General features: G+C 40.2%; 1 protein-coding gene across 4 annotated transcripts; it reads left to right on the top strand.

Annotated features, from left to right (window-relative positions):
- The first annotated feature begins 101 nt into the window (after positions 1-101).
- On the top strand, positions 102-15,536 carry ALG12 (ALG12 alpha-1,6-mannosyltransferase). Of its 4 annotated transcripts, none has more exons than XM_068402181.1 (10): positions 102-182; positions 4,285-4,474; positions 4,626-4,758; positions 5,293-5,466; positions 6,804-6,998; positions 8,290-8,393; positions 8,876-9,099; positions 9,846-10,015; positions 10,359-10,434; positions 14,195-15,536. In XM_068402181.1, the coding sequence occupies exons 2-10, from the start codon at positions 4,310-4,312 to the stop codon at positions 14,424-14,426; spliced, it is 1,473 nt and encodes a 490-aa protein (XP_068258282.1). In that variant the 5' UTR covers positions 102-182; positions 4,285-4,309; the 3' UTR covers positions 14,427-15,536. The 4 variants fall into 4 exon arrangements, with proteins under 4 accessions (XP_068258282.1, XP_068258284.1, XP_068258281.1 ...); XM_068402183.1 differs by lacking the exon at positions 102-182 and adding an exon at positions 223-318; XM_068402180.1 differs by lacking the exon at positions 102-182 and adding an exon at positions 612-825.
- The last annotated feature ends 1,071 nt before the right edge of the window (positions 15,537-16,607 follow it).

Raw genomic sequence — 16,607 nt, 5'->3', positions numbered from 1 at the left:
CCCCCGCGTGTGCAGAGAGCTGAGCGGGGGGGGGCGTGGTAGAGAGCTGTCGGGGGAAGCAGTGCCCGTCGGCCTCGCGCGTCGCCGCCATCATAAGAGCGGGCAGGCACGAGCTCCCCAGGGGCTTCAGATCCACACGCCATTTGTATTTGGCAGCGGCGTTGGAGTCCTGTTGCCGCCGGGTACGTGCTCTGCCCTCACCTAACATGGCTGGGCGGAGAGGTGGTCACGTGGGCACAGGGCTGTCTCCTCCGCGTCCCGCTGCCGTCCCCCTCCTGCCGGCGCCCTCTGCGGGGCGGCCACGTGGGCGCGCGGGCGGTGAGTGCGGGCCGGGCCCGGCACAGGGCGCTGCGCCGGCGGGCGGGGCGGGAGCGGCCGGGGGTAACGGTCTTGTGGGTGTGCGCGCATGTGAGGGGGAGCGGGGAGGCCGCCAAAGGCCCGTTCGTTCGCCGCAGCCTGGCTGTGGCTGGGCCAGAGCGTGTCCCCCGCGGAGGCGCCGGGCTGTCCGGCGGCCCCCCCCCGGCTCTCCGCCTCCCGGGCGCAGAAGCTGCGGCGTGGCGGGAGGGAGCGGGGCGGGGCAGGGCAGGGCAGGGGCAGCCGCCGCCGGAGGGGCTGCGCGCGGTGCCCGCCAGCAGGCGGGGGGCCTGCCGCAGCCGCGGGGGTCCCGTGCGGCGTTGGGGAGGGCGCCGGTGGCTTCGGAAGCGGCGGGTGATGTAGTATCGTCCTGAAGCGCCCCAGGGCCGCACAGGAGTGACCTGAAGGGGAAGAGCTTTGCTCGCGGCCTAGCGGCGATCTCGGTTCGGCGTGTCTCCGGTGTTTAGCTCGGTGGGTTCAACGTTGCGCGTCGGTCGCCACCGCTTTGCGGGGCTTCGCGGCCGGCGGCGAGGGGAGGAGGCGGCGGCGGTGGTGGCTGCCCTCCGCGGGCCGGTCGGCAGAGGGGGCCGGGCACACGCCGTGGGGGTGGCTGGGGCTCCCGGTGACGGTGGGGTGGCAGGCGGGCGGAGGGTGCTTGGGGGAGGTGGTGGGTTCTGGGTTTTGGTCTTTTTTTAGTCGAGAGAATTCTGTGTGTTTCTTCCCCAGTCTGAAGAGTGACATTTTCTACGTAGCTTCGTCGTACCTTCATAGCTGGTGCTGTCCCAGACTTAATTTCCTGTCTCGACTTTCTCTTCTCTTTTTTTTGTCTTAATTTTTTTTTTTTTTAGCCAGTCCCCAAACTCATGAGGAAGTACATATAAGAATAGCAACTGTCACGTTCCTTCTTAGAAAAGAAGAAAAAGCAATCCCAGCAACTACCAGGTTTAAATCTGACCTTGTTCAGAAGTTAGCTTTAGAGCGAAGTTGGAAGAGCTGTTAAAGAATAGGAAAAAAACCTGTGAACACTGAAGATAGTGTAACATAGGTTTTACCAAAGCTAGATCAAACCAAAGAGGGAGGACCTTATGGTGGGCTGCTCTTGGTGGTTCTGCTTAGATGCCTCCATACAGAGCATGTGAGGGAGTGAAATGCAGTCTCTGTAGACAGATTCAATGTGCAGTTTGGCTGCTAAACTAACGAATTTATACAGAAGAGTGTCTGAAAATCATAAGTGAGCTAAATAGGGTAGATTTTTAATGGGAAGAGTAAAAAGTCTATTATTGGAACTGATGACACTTCCACAGAAAAAGTATAGTAAAAGAATAAACCATTTTCTCTGGAAGTGCTTCAGCCTTTTTTTAATGTAAGAAAACAATTTATTTTCACCTGGTTTAATCCCTGGAAGGGATGATTTCTTTGTATTGAAAATCTCCACTCTTCTATGATTCAGTCTTGATGTAGACATCTGGGGGGAAGTCAATGTAGCCGTGTTGTACAGGTCTGAGGAGGATTCTTCTAAAGTTGTTAGAACGTTAATGATGGATAAAGCTATTTCTATTTGCTTACGATATTCCTCTAACCTTCATTATTAAAATACTTTTATTGAGTGCAAATCTGTTTCTGTGGTTTTGGTATTTAAAAATAAAAGCTGTAATTCTAAGTATTTTGCCTTTATATAGCAGATTTATTTTAAACATCAAATTCAGTGTCTACCTGTCTTGATAAATTCCGCTTGAATTTTGAGGTTCGTTGGCATCAACTTTTGACAGAGAAAGTTATCTTGACAAGACCTCTAAATTTATTAGACTTTATCTCAGAAACCTACGTGTTGTCTTCGTGCTTTGTTTTTTTATCTTCTAGCGTGTTTCCCTTCAGGGAATCTCAGTATGTATAGTGCATATAATTATCTTCAAAATGTATGAGTATGCTGGCAAGCTTACTTTCTTCAGGCATACAAAAAAAATGGAGTCAACAAGATGAAAAAAAGCCTTGTGATAAACTGTGTATGGGATATCTAGCTTCACTGTTATTCTGATGATTTAAGAAGCTGGGGACTGATTATTCATGTGGTGATCACCTAAAGGTATCGGGAGCAGCCTATATTGTAGAGTCTGACATCAGAGTATAACGAATGCAGTATTTATAGATGAAGGTAACGTCTTTTTATTACACGACTGATATGATTAAGAAGGAAAAAGTAGAGCTTCTTGGCACTTGGGTCCTTTTACAAGGATTCATTGGGTCCTGAAATATGTGACATGTTAAGAAACTGAATTGGGAGCGAGGGGTACCTACCTTGCTGGTGTATTACGTGCTGCTTCACATGACACACAAGCTACTCAAATGCCTGTGTTGGCATATGCGGCGGTGGATTGATCCTTCAGTGTCTCTTTTTCTCTCGGGTAAGTTTGGCCAGAAACGTGAGATGCCTCTCTATTTATTCAGCAAGAGATCTTTCTAGAGACAAGAATTTGTACAAGATAAATTGCCCTGTTCAGAGGCTTCATTCCTGCCAAACACTTCATGAAGTGCTCCTGATGTCAGTCCCATGCCTCTCTTAGCTACTGCTGTGCAAGAAGGATTCTGTCATAGTATAGCCCATTTTTATCCATCCTTGTGAAGAAGTAATACTAGGCACAGGTTAAAAAGACTTCTTCCCACTTGCTGGGATGTTGTGTTTATTTAGGCTCTTAACATTGCAAAACAGGCTAAAAATCATAAGGACCTACCACAGAACTCTCCATCTTTGAGCCCAGGGTTAGAGCTTCAGTTACAGTATGTAACAGTGGCAGCTATGAGAAAAAGAGATGCAGTCAGTGAGATACATAAAATAATATGTGGATACATGCCGTTTACAGGATGTACACATTTCAGTATTTATTGGTGTTAGTTGTGAAAATAAGGAACGTTAGCTCACTCTGCTTATTTTTACTAATGAGCAGGACAAACTTCAATTCAGGAAAAGATAACTCTAGGAGGCAGTTGCTAAGTGATCCTAGCAAATCTGCCAACTAGCTTACATCTGCTTGATGGACATATTTAGACCAAAACACGGGAGAAAACATCTCTAATCAAAACCCCAGTTGTACCTTAAAGCTGCTATTTTTAAAGTTTTGTTTCTGTGAGAACAAATCAACAAAAAATGAAATACCTTTTGTTTTAATTAAATTGAACTTACAAAAAGTAGGAAGCTTAAATTAAAAGAACACGAAATACCATGTGTCTGCTGGAAATGGTCATGGAAAATAACTTTTTTTTTACTGGTTTGTAATCTGAAACCAGAAAAGATGAACTGTTTACTCATGATAATACCTCTGCTTATTTGCTCTGGTATCACCTGGACACATGATTTTATTGTGATGATAGAACACATCATAAATACTACCATAAGAACGTCTCAGCAGTGTTGTGAAACTAAGCACTAGGGATAGATGGCCTTCATTTCTGGGTAGCTGTGCGAAGGATGGGGTTCAGGCCATCTCACGCTACAATGACACGTGATGTGTGTGCCGAAGGGGATTCGTCCTTCACTCGCCGAGTCCAGACCTAGCCACTGGCAAACTCAAAAGAACAAAGTACTCTGTTCTGAGCAACTTCTCATCCTTGTGGTTCCTCTCCATAGTTTCAGAGTCCTAGACAAGCGAGAGAGTATGTTCTAAATATCATGTGTAAATCCAGTGTGCGATTAAAATGAGAGCAAATTACAAAGCTGTCTCTCCCACAAAACGCATATGAATATGTCTTTGGCTGTCTACTCGATTCATTGGATGTATAAAAAAAATTGGATGGATTATTTGGTTTATGTTTGTTTAAACTCTTACACTAGTGTAGTACATTTTTCTTGCATTATCAATCTCTCTTTTTCTGTTTGTACACTTCATAGCATCTTATTAATGTATTTTTATTTAACTTTCTTTTTAATAATAATAGAATATATGTGAATTTTGAATGCAAGATGGCTCAGAAGAGGAGCTCGAGTGGGCGGTCATTCCCATTGCTGCTGCTGATTATTATTGTGGCCTTTGTTCATTTAACCGTCTGTCCTTTTACGAAAGTGGAGGAAAGCTTTAACTTACAAGCTATCCATGATGTGGTGTACCACCAGCTGGACCTGGATAAGGTAAATTGGAAAGAAGGTATTCTTTCTTGGATGCTGTTAAAGATCGCAATTCCCTGCTATATGAGTGGGATAAATGCAACGTGAATATGATTTATCCCAGTTTTCCTTTGTTTCTGATTGGTCTATCTTACTTAGATTTTCCTTCTTGCAGTATGACCATCATGAATTTCCTGGAGTTGTCCCAAGAACGTTCCTTGGACCAATTTTTATTGCTGCTCTTTCCAGCCCAGCTATATATGTACTTTCTGTGCTGAGAATGTCCAAGTTTTACTCCCAGCTGATAGGTACGAGAACTTTTAAGTCATCAGGATAGAGGTGTTTTTACTACTGGACTAATGGGTGGCATTGTTGTAACATTCAGTGTTTGGATCCATGGTTAAAATGTGATATTCTTTTCCTTAATGAGGGATTTTGCAAATTGTAGGTACTTAGAGCCAGCATGGCAATTCCCCCCCGCTTTGGGGTAACTAACAGCACAGAGAAGGTCTGTGCTGACAAATGTCAGACAGTGTAGAAAAAAGCAAGTGTCTTCAGAGAATACACTCCCAGGTGTAGTTCTATGTACTCTTCAGAAAATATTGTTTAACTTGGTCATAGAAGCATTGACCTTTGTGCAAAAGTATCAGACAAGTTAAAGGTGGGTTAAAATGGATTAACTAATGGGCAAGTTCTGTTGTTGTTTTTTTTCTTTGAAGTGGGTTATATTGTGATATCTTCAGTATTATTCCTCATAACTTCCCATTATGTTATGTAACGTGGTTTGTTGTCAGTGATCCACCTGATCTTACTGTTATTTCCCATTTTTATTCTTCTAATAGTCCGAGGAAGCTTGGGGCTCAGTGTGATTTACACATTATGGAAGTTACAGAAAGAAGTTAGAAAGCAGTTTGGAGCAACTACATCCACAGTCTTCTGTCTCATCACTGTTACTCAGTTTCATTTGATGTTTTACTGTACACGAACCCTCCCTAATGTGTTCGCTCTTCCTTTTGGTAAGTATTTGCATAGGAATAATTTTGAAATATAAAAATTCTTCTCGAATGTATCAATAGTTAAAGCACAGAAAATATGTGGTCAGACCAAATTAATATATCTGCTTGATTAAATTGTGTGATAACAAGACTAGAAAACTTAAGCAGTTGTGATTTTTTTCTTTTTTTTACTGTGTATGCTTATAATGACTGTTGTATCAAGTTTTATTGAATCTATGTGGAGTTTGTCAGGTGGCTTTGATTAACTAGAGGTTTGGATACACATCTGATCTATAAAACATAGTGCTATTGAAAAGGCAGTAGATACACCGGCAGTTCAAAAAAAATCTGTGAACTTAGTCTACACATGAGACTGTGGAACAAACTCCCACTGCAGCATCTCCACCTTGCTCTTCTGGAGTTATCTACAAATGTAGCAGTTTGTACACTTAAGTAAAGCGGGAAAAAAATCAAAGTCAAACCTTACTCTACAGTTTTTCCCCAGAGATGATAAGGAAGATTAACCACATGTGACAGATATTAGCTGAGTCCCTTAATGCTTCAGTGCAAGTTGTTCAACTAATAAAATCATGAGGTTGCTGTAAGAACCTGTATAGATCAGAACTGAAAAACAAAACAAAAACCAGTTGAATTGTCAGATAAACACTGTGTAGTAATAAACTTCTCAGATAATTTCTGCAGGTGTTAAAAAATACAATTTGTTTCATGGTTTTGTACTATTAATATTTCACACGTTTTCCTTAGGATCATGACCAATTTACTATGTAGTCAGTGTTACCATGTGATTTAAACTGTGAAAAAGTAGAGGCAACTTCATCCGTAGAGATACGGTGTGTCTCCAGCTAACCGCATAAATGGATTTATAGTTCTTTCTCCCTGAGCAGTAGTCCATAGTCTCATTTTCATATTTAAAATGATAATTGCTGTTATCATGAATACAGGATATACTCAGCCATGAGAATAAACTAACTCTTCAGCTGATACTGAGCAATAATAATTAGAAATTGTAGTTTGAAAGGCTTTTAGTACTCCCTTAAGGTTTGTTGTTCCCCCTGCTCGAAAAGCTGTTAAATATACTGTCTAGGAAGAGTTCCCATGTGTTCCTTCTGTGGTTATACTTTTCCTAATTACTTGAGCATCAACAGCAGAAAGTTGTGTGTTATTCCAAATTACATTTCTCTAACAGAGGAAGAATTTCTGGACTAGAAATGGTAGGAAGACCAAGAGAGGACTGGTGGGAAGTTAGAGGAAGAAGATGCTAGCATTGAGAAAAGTGTTGCCCTTTAGAAAATGAGTAGTTCAGCATGACAAATGGTGTGTTTTATGTATTTTTGCAGTGCTCCTGGCATTGACATTTTGGATACAGCAAAAGCAAAGGCCATTCATTTGGTTCTCAGCTTTGGCAATTATAGTCTTCAGATCAGAGCTCTGCATATTCTTAGGCCTCATGCTACTGGTGATGTTGTTAACTAAAAGAATCTCCATTTTCAAGGTGCTTTCGCATGCTGTTCCTGCTGGAATTTTTTGGTTGGGTAAGTGTTTGCTTGGGAAAAACAGATGCCACATATTAAATTCAGTGGAAGTCTGGAGATTTCACTGACTTCTCTGGTGATCTGGCCCATAGGGCTTTTTTTTTTTTTTTTTTTTTTTTTTTTTTTGTCTGATTCCATTTGCTAGTAATGTGACAAAGTAAGTTATTTCTTTGAAAATTTCTGTGTGAGGAAATAGGTGTGCACAGAGCAGTAAAAAGATACTGTGACCCTCGCCTTTAGGTGCTTACAGTACAGTGTCCTGATCTTAAAAAGGCTTAGACGTGTAAGTCAACTTCAGTACCTGGCTGTACCTACATATGCATTATCAGTTGTATTATCTTTTAACAGTAAGCTGAATCCCAGGATAAAATACAACAGTGTGACAAGCAGGGATACCGAGCAAGAGGGTTGTGGGGAGAGTCATGGTTCAGCTCTGTTTCTTATATTAATTTTAATAGCTTAAGTGTTTATCCATGCTAGAGAGGTCGAAAAATCCCCTCGTCTTTACCCATCCATGGAAGGCTCATGCGTATGTACGTAAATACTCTAAGCTTCTCTGCCAGCCTACCTAATTAAAAATGCTATTGTCAGATGCCTGATGATAACCTCTGGTAGCATGCTGTCCCTTCCACAGTGTGGGCAGTAGAAGCAGTAAAAGATCACGTCATCTGCATTCGGGGGCATCTCATAGCGTAAGAGTTTGGAGGTCCAAGGGGGATTAACCACTGGTACTCCCATTCCCTCTCTGGGCAAACTTCTTAAATAGCAGAGCGGTTTTCATAGAGCTGAATGGAGGAGATGGGGCTGGTGGATTTGCTACTCTTCCTGTCTTTTAGCCTTTCATCCCTTATCCTTCTTCTTCCCTCCCACCTAATAAGTAGTAGCAAACTTCTAGAGATTGTTTTTCTTAACTTACCAGCTTTACAATAAAAATCCATTTAGTACCATTTGACGTTAACCCAGGTTTCTTACCATTCATTGCATTTAATGCTCTATTATTCTTTTAAAACAAAACTTAAATAAACCACTGCTTTTCACACCTGCGGTTGGAGTGGGGCGAATCTCAATCAGATTCCTGTCTAACATGCTTTTGTTAAGACTTCTGTTAAGAAGTGCCTCCCTCCCCTGCGTTTCCACTGCAAGACAGACAGATTCAACCTTGTCTGTGGCTTTGGGTGAGGCTTACAATGAATGTTCCAGTTTATGTTGATCTCATCAGTAAATGTGCAATTTGGATGTGCTAGTTTCCTTTTCCCTAGATTTTAATTCACGCAGATTTGTATTTCTTTAGGGCTAACAGTTTCTGTGGATTCTCTATTTTGGAGGCAACTTGTGTGGCCTGAGGGGAAAGTGCTCTGGTATAACACAATTTTAAACAAAAGTTCCAGCTGGGGAGTATCCTTTGAAATGTCCAGGGAAAAAGATCTATTGAACACTACCAGCCAAAGCAAAGACTTGATGTAGCCTATTCCTGAGACTCAGTTATGGTGTTAAATTCTGCTTTTCATCTCGTATTTCATTATCTGAAGCTTAGAAGACAATGTCTGTTTCTTAGATCCTTCCGTAAATTTTAACTTTCCTCTGCTGACGGTTCCTTCTTGCTTCTTTGTGTTCTACCAATGTAAAGCCAGGTTTCTTCCCCTTGGTTTTTCATGTTGCCCATCCTTAGCGCCATTTGATGAGCCTCTGTTGGGTGATGTGAATGTAGTTAGGCAACTGCTTTTATTTCTCAAAGGGTAAGGCAGGAAACCAAATGCCTGGAAGAACACGATAGACAAAAAGTATACTGCATATTTGCAAAATTTGCATGTACTACTGTAAAAAATAGTTACTTGTTAGCAGTGAAAGCGTCCTTAACTCTCCTTTTCACCTTGAAGACCTCACCCTTCTTGTGGTATTTCTATTCAGCCCTGCCTCGTGCTTTGGGATGCAGCATTGTATTTGTACCTTTAGGTGTAGCAGAAAAGAGAACTCGGATATTACTTTTGCCAGCACTGGGCTTTGTTTTCTTGTATTCGTTTCTCCCACACAAAGAGCTGCGTTTTATCATATATACTTTCCCTGTCTTCAACATAGTGGCTGCTAAAATGTGCTCACGAATGTAAGTTCAAAATTCTGTTTATTTTTTTTTTTTTTCTCTGAAAATGTAAAAGAAAAGCAAAACTATTATTACTGGTTTTGTGCACTTCTTTCCATCTTGGAATCCAGGTCATCTTGAGATCTTCATATGCTTTAGAAAGGAGGTCTGTATCATTGTATCCATTCAACTAAAGAGGAAAATGGATACAAAGAAAAGTTAAACTATTTGACAGGACCATTTGGCAGGTCTGGGGCAGAGTTGAGAACAGAGCCCTGATTTTACTGTTATGGTGTTACAGTTCAGTTTATTTTATCCACCAGAGGAAAAAGACACATTCTAGTGTACTACTGTGTTGTTACCATAACTTACCTTAGGAGATAGTGTAATATACAGGTGGAGCTCTTGAAATATGGAGTTTGTATTGAATAAACTTGGGTATATTGAGTATACAGATTGAAGTTAAACTCTGAACTTCTTTGACAGAGAATACATTAATAGCTAAAGGTTTTAAACACAGAAATACTTAGTTTTATTGATGAGCTTGTATTAGCTTTATTAATGAGAGTATTCTAATTTAATTGTCACTAGAAGCTAGTCTTTTAGAAATGGATAATAAATGCATTCCATATACATGATTGTAATAAAGTTTGCATTAATCTTTATTATCTAGCAGAGGAGTTTTCATAAAAGTTCTGTCACAGTAGTCAATGACTAGTATGAAGGAAAACTAACAGTTTATTCTTACTCATTTTTTCCTCCCTCAACAGTCTGAACAACTACCGGAAATCCTGGCTGTACAAACTTGGATCTTTCTTTGTTATAATGCATCTTTTAGTTAATGCTGCTTTTTCAGGAACATCTTTATATGTTTCACATTTCAATTATCCTGGAGGAGTGGCAATTCAGAAGTTGCATGAGTTGGTACCTTCAACAGCAGGTATGTAAAGCTGGTTTGAGATATGTTCGCCTAATTTCAACTACAGGGTTTTTTTGCTAGTACATCTTTACATCCCTTCCGTGGCAGTGTTTAAGGCCAGATTGGATGAGGCTTTGAGCCTTCCTGGTGTAGTGGAAAGGTGTCCCTGCCCGTGGCAGGGGGGTTGGAACTAGATGGTCTTTAAGGTCCCTTCCAACCCAATATTCTATGATTCTACATGTATTGGATATTACTTCTTCACACTATTTACATGCATCTTTTCTGTTACTATTTTCCTAATTTATTGATCAGAGTGTTCTTAGAAGAATTTTGAAATTGTATTTTGTTTTCTTTATTTATGTAGATGTGTCTGTTCATATTGATGTGGCTGCAGCACAAACAGGAGTTTCTCGGTTTCTAGAAATCAATTCGGATTGGAGGTATGTTATGAACAAGGTATTTTGATTGGAAGACAGGAGCCTGCTTTTTCCTTTTTTGTATATGCACAGGGGCAAGTGTTACAGATATGGTTTCTGGCACAGCATATTTATTAAGCCAGGTCAAGAACAATGTGAATCTTCAGAGAATTTTGAAGCATGCAGTGCTGCCACTTCAGAAACAGAGCAGAGCAGTGCAACGTTTTTTAATTGTTTTGGATGGTTCTGGTTTGCCTAAATAGCGTAGAATCTTTTAAAGATACCAGAAACAGTGCAAAAAATTGTTAGCCTACTAAAACATTATTATCCTTAATGGAGGTACGTTTGATATCTCACTAGGTCTTGTAAAACACAGCTGTAGATGAACACTTTTCTCCTCTTGGCAGAAGAGTGTATATCATTGTGGGGGTATCGTCTCATTTTGTTTGTTTTTGAATGATGTGTGGCAATGTGAGGCTTATCTGCATATTAATATTCAAAGTCTATTTTTATGTGGAACATCCTTCACATAGATGGCACTGAAGCTGCTGTTGTGGACTATCGGTCACATTCATTAGCTCTGAGAGAAGGCAGTTGAGTCCTTTATTACCATGACCAGCAGTGAGGTACAAACAGTTTTAAGAATCACAATATTGAAATGAATAGTAGGAGACATTTGTGAGATGGCATTGTTTGCTTTTCAGGATGCAGACCAAAAAAAAACACCACACTTTTCTGATTCTTAGGCCTACCTCTTCAGCTGAAGTACAGGTTTCTAATTTAAAATGCCATCTTAATGAAAATGATTCAGCAGAAAGTGACGCAGAGCCTCACTTCATGCTTGCACAAAACAAAAGCAATACAAGGAGATTTTGGTTTAAGAAGTCCTCTGAGCATGGAGTTCTCTTTCCTCAGTTACAGTCTTCAGGATCAGATGAACAAACATACTTTAATTATTGGTATGTTTAGAGATAAAAGTATTTTGGAAGTAAAGAGGAAGAAGGGAAGAGTGTGTTTCTGGGGGAATTATAAAAACCATCGAGCTTGCTCTGTAAATATCTAAATTTGCTCTGTAAATACAGTGCTTAATTTCAGTGAGCTTTTTGAGGTGGTAGGTTTTGGATTGTTTGGGGCTTGCAAGGCTGTAGTGTAGTGGGATTGGAAGATGAATGAATAGTATCCCTGTCACTGATGGATGCTTCATAGTATTGCAGCTACAGAGCAGTTTGTCTTTCTCACTTTTATTTTTACTCATCATAAAAAAGCCTCAAGGGAGGGCTGATTCATAATAAAGTTTCACATTAAAAAAATCAGGCAAAGACGACTGAGCATCATACACAGGACTACCACTTTGTCTGACAGCACAATAGTGCAAAGTTTAGTGGCACCAGCTGTCCATTTTCTCTTTATAATGTGACAGCCTTTCAGTACCATCTTCATAGACTGTGAATATCAGGTGAAAACAGATTTATGGATGGAGTGTCTGCGAAAGCTGATGATTCACCAGGATAACTACAAACTGTAAATAAAAGTCTCTTAGAGTTAACAGCTTTCAGTGGCATGCTCAGATTAGATCTATTTGCCTCAAGAAAAATGCAAGTGATCCATTATTTTCTTCAAAGGGTGATTGAAAGAAGCTTGATGCAGATTCTTACACAGGACAGGTGTTACAATCTTGTCTTCAATTAGTGCAGTCTCTTTGAACCAGGAACAAGTATGCTGTGTAAGCTCAAAGTATTTAAAAATAATAAAATTCAGAAATGCTTGCAGCCAGATGAAAGGCCCTTTATTTGCTGATGAAGAAAATGCAAAATTAGTAGTTGGTAAAGTTGTTACAAAGTATGCCATTTCTTCTGCCAGTTTGGATGCATGTACCATCCTAAGTGGTGTTGTGGTCTTTTTGGAAATAGAAGATGAAATTAGCATGCAATTTTTTTTTTTTAGAAGAATAAAGCACTGGTTCAAGTCTATTTCTGCATTATATGGTGTATTTATTGACACCTCTGGGTTCTGTGAACCTAGGGTCTGTTCTGGATTGCTAGAATTTTAGTTAACAATCCACACAAATGCTCTAGTTTGCTCTAGAGTACTTGCTTTAAGTATCTTAAATGTTAATGACTGCTATGTCAGGGAGTGTTGTAAAAAATATAAATTGAGATTGTTTCCAGTTTTTCACAGAGAATTCAGGCAGATGAGAGGCCAGGCCTGCAAATACACGCTTGGCAAAAGATGCAAACCTGGATTTATTTCTAGGTGCATTTAAGAGTATGTAGGATTGGGATTGCACCACTTCCCTACCAGTGTCCATGCCTGTAAGAAAAGCCACAGCCTTGAGTAAGTTGATTATGAAATGCGTGGGAGGAATCAGGTGCCTAAGAATGGGAGCTCCAAAAGCTGGTAGAAAACAGTTCACAGAAAAGAGCAACAGAAAAAGTGAAGAACTGGGCACTGCTCTTCACTTGGGTTACAAAGCACAGACACCCTTTTATAGTTAGATGCCCAAGACTGTCTTGTTGTAAAAAAACTAAAGGTAAGTAACATCCATCTTAACCTCTGCTGTTACCCAACGTTAGTGTAGAACGTTTTTCTGGGATATAGAGCAAAGATTTGAATCCAGGCCTCCCACTTTCAGAAGCACACAACAGCGGTCTACAGAGTGTTTTGGGGTGGACTTACCTTATTCTTCCCCTTTGGAGTTGTTGGATTGAGTTCTTGGTCAGGCTGCCATGTCCAATATGAGCATCCTAACACGGGCTATAAATTCCACCTGACTCTCTTCAGTGAATGAATAACTAACTATTGCAAAGTAGAACAGTGTCTTCATGAGACAGTGAGGGTGATCTATCTCAATTTCTAGAAAATTAGAGAGGTTCATAACAGCTCTGTGAGACGACAAACCAGTTCTGGGCTTAGGTCAGACAGAGAGTGGCTGAACCTAGATCTTTCACAACCCTGCCAAATGCTTCAGTCACTTGTTTTGTCAGCCTGTAAATTCCCTCTACAGCTAGATTAAATATAACTCCTTTTAAGAAATAACTAAGTGTACATGTTACAGAGTTTTAGAACTCGCTAGTTACTTTTTATATTTTTTTTTTACTTATATAATTTGTATATATTTAGGTACCTAAACAGGTTTATAAAATCTGACCCAAAGTGACCTGCCCAAACATGTAGTAGATCAGGGAACTGAACCCAGAAATAACAAGTGCCAAGTTAGTAGTATAATTGTCAGGCTGTTCTTTCTTTCCTACAGTGTTCAAGTAAGTCTTCTCCCTGCTATTCTCTGAGGCTCCTATGTTAATGTATGACTACAGAAGAGAAAGGTTTCTGCTGAAGTGCCCCATAATTTTTTTTTAAATTAAAAACAAACAAACAAACAAAAAAACCCCAAACAAAACAAAAACCCAAAACCAACTAACCCCACACATATCCAAACCGCCATTCTTGTAGAGTAAAACTTAAAAATTAGTCCAGTTTTCTACAGTCTTAGGGTTTGGTGTCCTTTCTCCACAGAACTCAAACAGAGGACTAGTGAGACATTTTCAGGGGGTCCTGATTTATATCGCAGTAGCAGCAGAAAGACTTGCATGGAATAACTGGCTCCATAAACTCTTCAAAAATACTATTTCCTCCTCCAGCACTAGTTAATTTAATCAAGAGATATAACTGAGAATGTTACAGTTCCTTTTGTGTTTCATCTTGGATGCTACAAGCCCTTGTGATAATAAGAGATGTTTAATATGTAAAGAGAGGAATGTAAATAAGCCTTCTTTATTATTTACAGGTATGACAAAAGAGAAGATGTTAAACCAGGAGACCAGTTGATGTTTTCTTACACACACATACTGATGGAAACAGACCCTCTTCAAATATCACATTACAAGACAACCCACAGGCCACTGGCAAATATACCTGGCATCAGTAAAATTGGGTTGAACCTTACTGCACTACCTCCTTTTACTTTAAACTTGAAACCAAAATTAGTACTGTTGGAAAAACTTCCTCTATCATCATGACTGTGAATTTTAAGTAAGTCTTTTGATGTAATTTTGCTGATGACTGAATAATCTAAGACAGCAGCAAATTGTCATTCCAGCACTGCAATTCAGCTTCTGTGGAAAGGCACGGAAAATCTTTGTACCGATTGGTATTTAGCTCCGTCCTGTTTCTTACTTAAATATTACAGCGCATTCCTAGTCAGTATATACGCAAATACTGAGTTGTATTGTTAGAAACGTTTGAGAGAGGCTACCTACAAGCTTAGTGGTATTAAGCAAAACCTGTCTACTTGGTTTGGGTAGCTGTCTGTTTCATAATGTAGCGCAGGTATGTCCTAATTGTCCTATATAAGGTACATAATGGAACAGGTCTGTGCTACGGCAATAATTTGATATGTAATCTATCTGTGCAAAGATGTATTATGTGATGTATCTGCAAGATTGTAACCCCCCCACTTGTCAGATTGCCTGTGTGAAACTTAATGATGTTATCAACATAGGAAAGCCATATTCATTGTAGCTTCATCACAATACCTAATTGTGCCCTGTGGGCTACCAAACTAATTAAACTGAAAGAGTCACTTAAAAAGCAGCTGGACCTCTTGACAAGCACTGTCTCATAACAGATTTGAGTATTAAAGGACGGTTATCTTTATTCCAACAGTTCATGAATAAGCAGCAAATTGGATTTCACAGGAAAAATAATTTATAAAATGAAGTTTCCCTCTTCCGCTGTAACATTATCATCTTAATTTGCAGTGCAAAAAATTACCTATGAAAATATTCACTAGAATACACTTTAAGAAGATAGGTGCTGTTTTCATTTTTTTAAGTAGTCCCTTTGGAAAGGAATAATCTAATGTGCCATGTGTTGCATTCTATAAACTAAGATAGCATGCTCTGTAGTCTCATATATATTAGATGTTTTTGTTAAGGATTCTGCCTAGATTGCTGAATGGAACAAGTTAAGGGGGAAACTAAAGAAAAAAAGTTAGAAATTTGGTTAGGGCCAGTTGTAATATGACAGGAGCTCCATTAGTGTAAAAAATCAGTATTGCTGAAATAATCACAGGCAGAAAACTATTCCTTGCTGACTGAAAACTCAAATAAAAATTCTTATTGAATAAAGTGTTTTGTTTTTTTTAAAGTGGGCTTTGTCCAGGAACTACCTTCACCTGTGTATGTTTCAGTTTTTAGGACCATGTTTTCTTTTTATCCTCTAGATTATGTATCAGAGGAACTGATCTGGTGGGGTGGAGCCTGCTCCCCTGTGGGTGGCTGGTGCTGTTGTGCAGTTGTGCAGGCTTCCTCTTGCTGAGCAGATCTGGCAAAGGCAACCTGCAGAACTTGTTGGTCCAGTCTCCGGCTGCTCTTGAAACTGAAATCACTCAAATATTATCTATTATTTGACTTGTCTTTGGAAGAAAACTCATCTTCCTCCAGAGCCAGTTTGAACATCAAACAATTCACATGAGACAGAAGGAAGTACATGTGCAAATAGCTGAGAATTTGGAACAATACAAAGGAAAACTTTGGCTTAAGGATGTAGGTCCTTATGTTAAGCCTAATTATTATGTACTCCCCTGCACTGCAATCCAGAACTCAAGAACATAAACTAAAATTTATCCTGCCCAAGTATAGACAAATGTCTGCATTGTTAGGTGTATAGTTACTCCAGCTTTCCAAATCCCTGGTTGTCAGAATCCCTCTGCAGAAACTTGCTTCTATTAACTACAGAGAAAATCTAGGGCTATTATGCTTGTAATGTAGGCATCTTGAGCTAACGCCTGAAGTGGCAGAGAACATGTGGACGTCTGGGATCTGAACAGTTTAATCTTGCTGAATGTCAGACACAGCTGATTGGGTCCTTCCACAGAGTTTGGTTCTGGTGTTGGGGTGCTGCCTGTTGGACTTACACCAGTGATGGTGTTCAGCTGTGGTAGTACTGTGCACTATTGCTTGCAGCCTCACCGCTGGTGAAAAAAGAAGCTATCATCAGCTCAAATAGGCCTGTTTAGTGTATTTGTTTGGGGTCCAGAAAGGTAAAATACAGAAAAGAGATATTGGATTGCACTTTTGAACAGTGTCTGAAGTTTATTTATTTAGGTCCTGTTGCATCTTGCTCTGCATATGTGGTTCTTGAAAAGTGCTTAGTTTTAGGATCTGCAACCTCTTTGGGTTTGTAGACAAAGGGCTACA

Source organism: Nyctibius grandis, chromosome 5 (genome assembly GCF_013368605.1).
Source record: "Nyctibius grandis isolate bNycGra1 chromosome 5, bNycGra1.pri, whole genome shotgun sequence".
NCBI lineage: Eukaryota > Metazoa > Chordata > Aves > Nyctibiiformes > Nyctibiidae > Nyctibius > Nyctibius grandis.
This window is presented reverse-complemented; position numbering and strand designations above follow the sequence as displayed.

Coding starts and splice junctions, on each gene's coding strand:
- ALG12 (XM_068402181.1), top strand. CDS start 4,310: ATGGCTCAGAAGAGGAGCTCGAGTGGGCGGTCATTCCCATTGCTGCTG. Junction 8,394..8,875: donor ACAAAAGTTCCAGCTGGGGA/GTATCCTTTGAA, acceptor TTCACCTTGAAG/ACCTCACCCTTCTTGTGGTA. Junction 10,435..14,194: donor GAAATCAATTCGGATTGGAG/GTATGTTATGAA, acceptor TATTATTTACAG/GTATGACAAAAGAGAAGATG.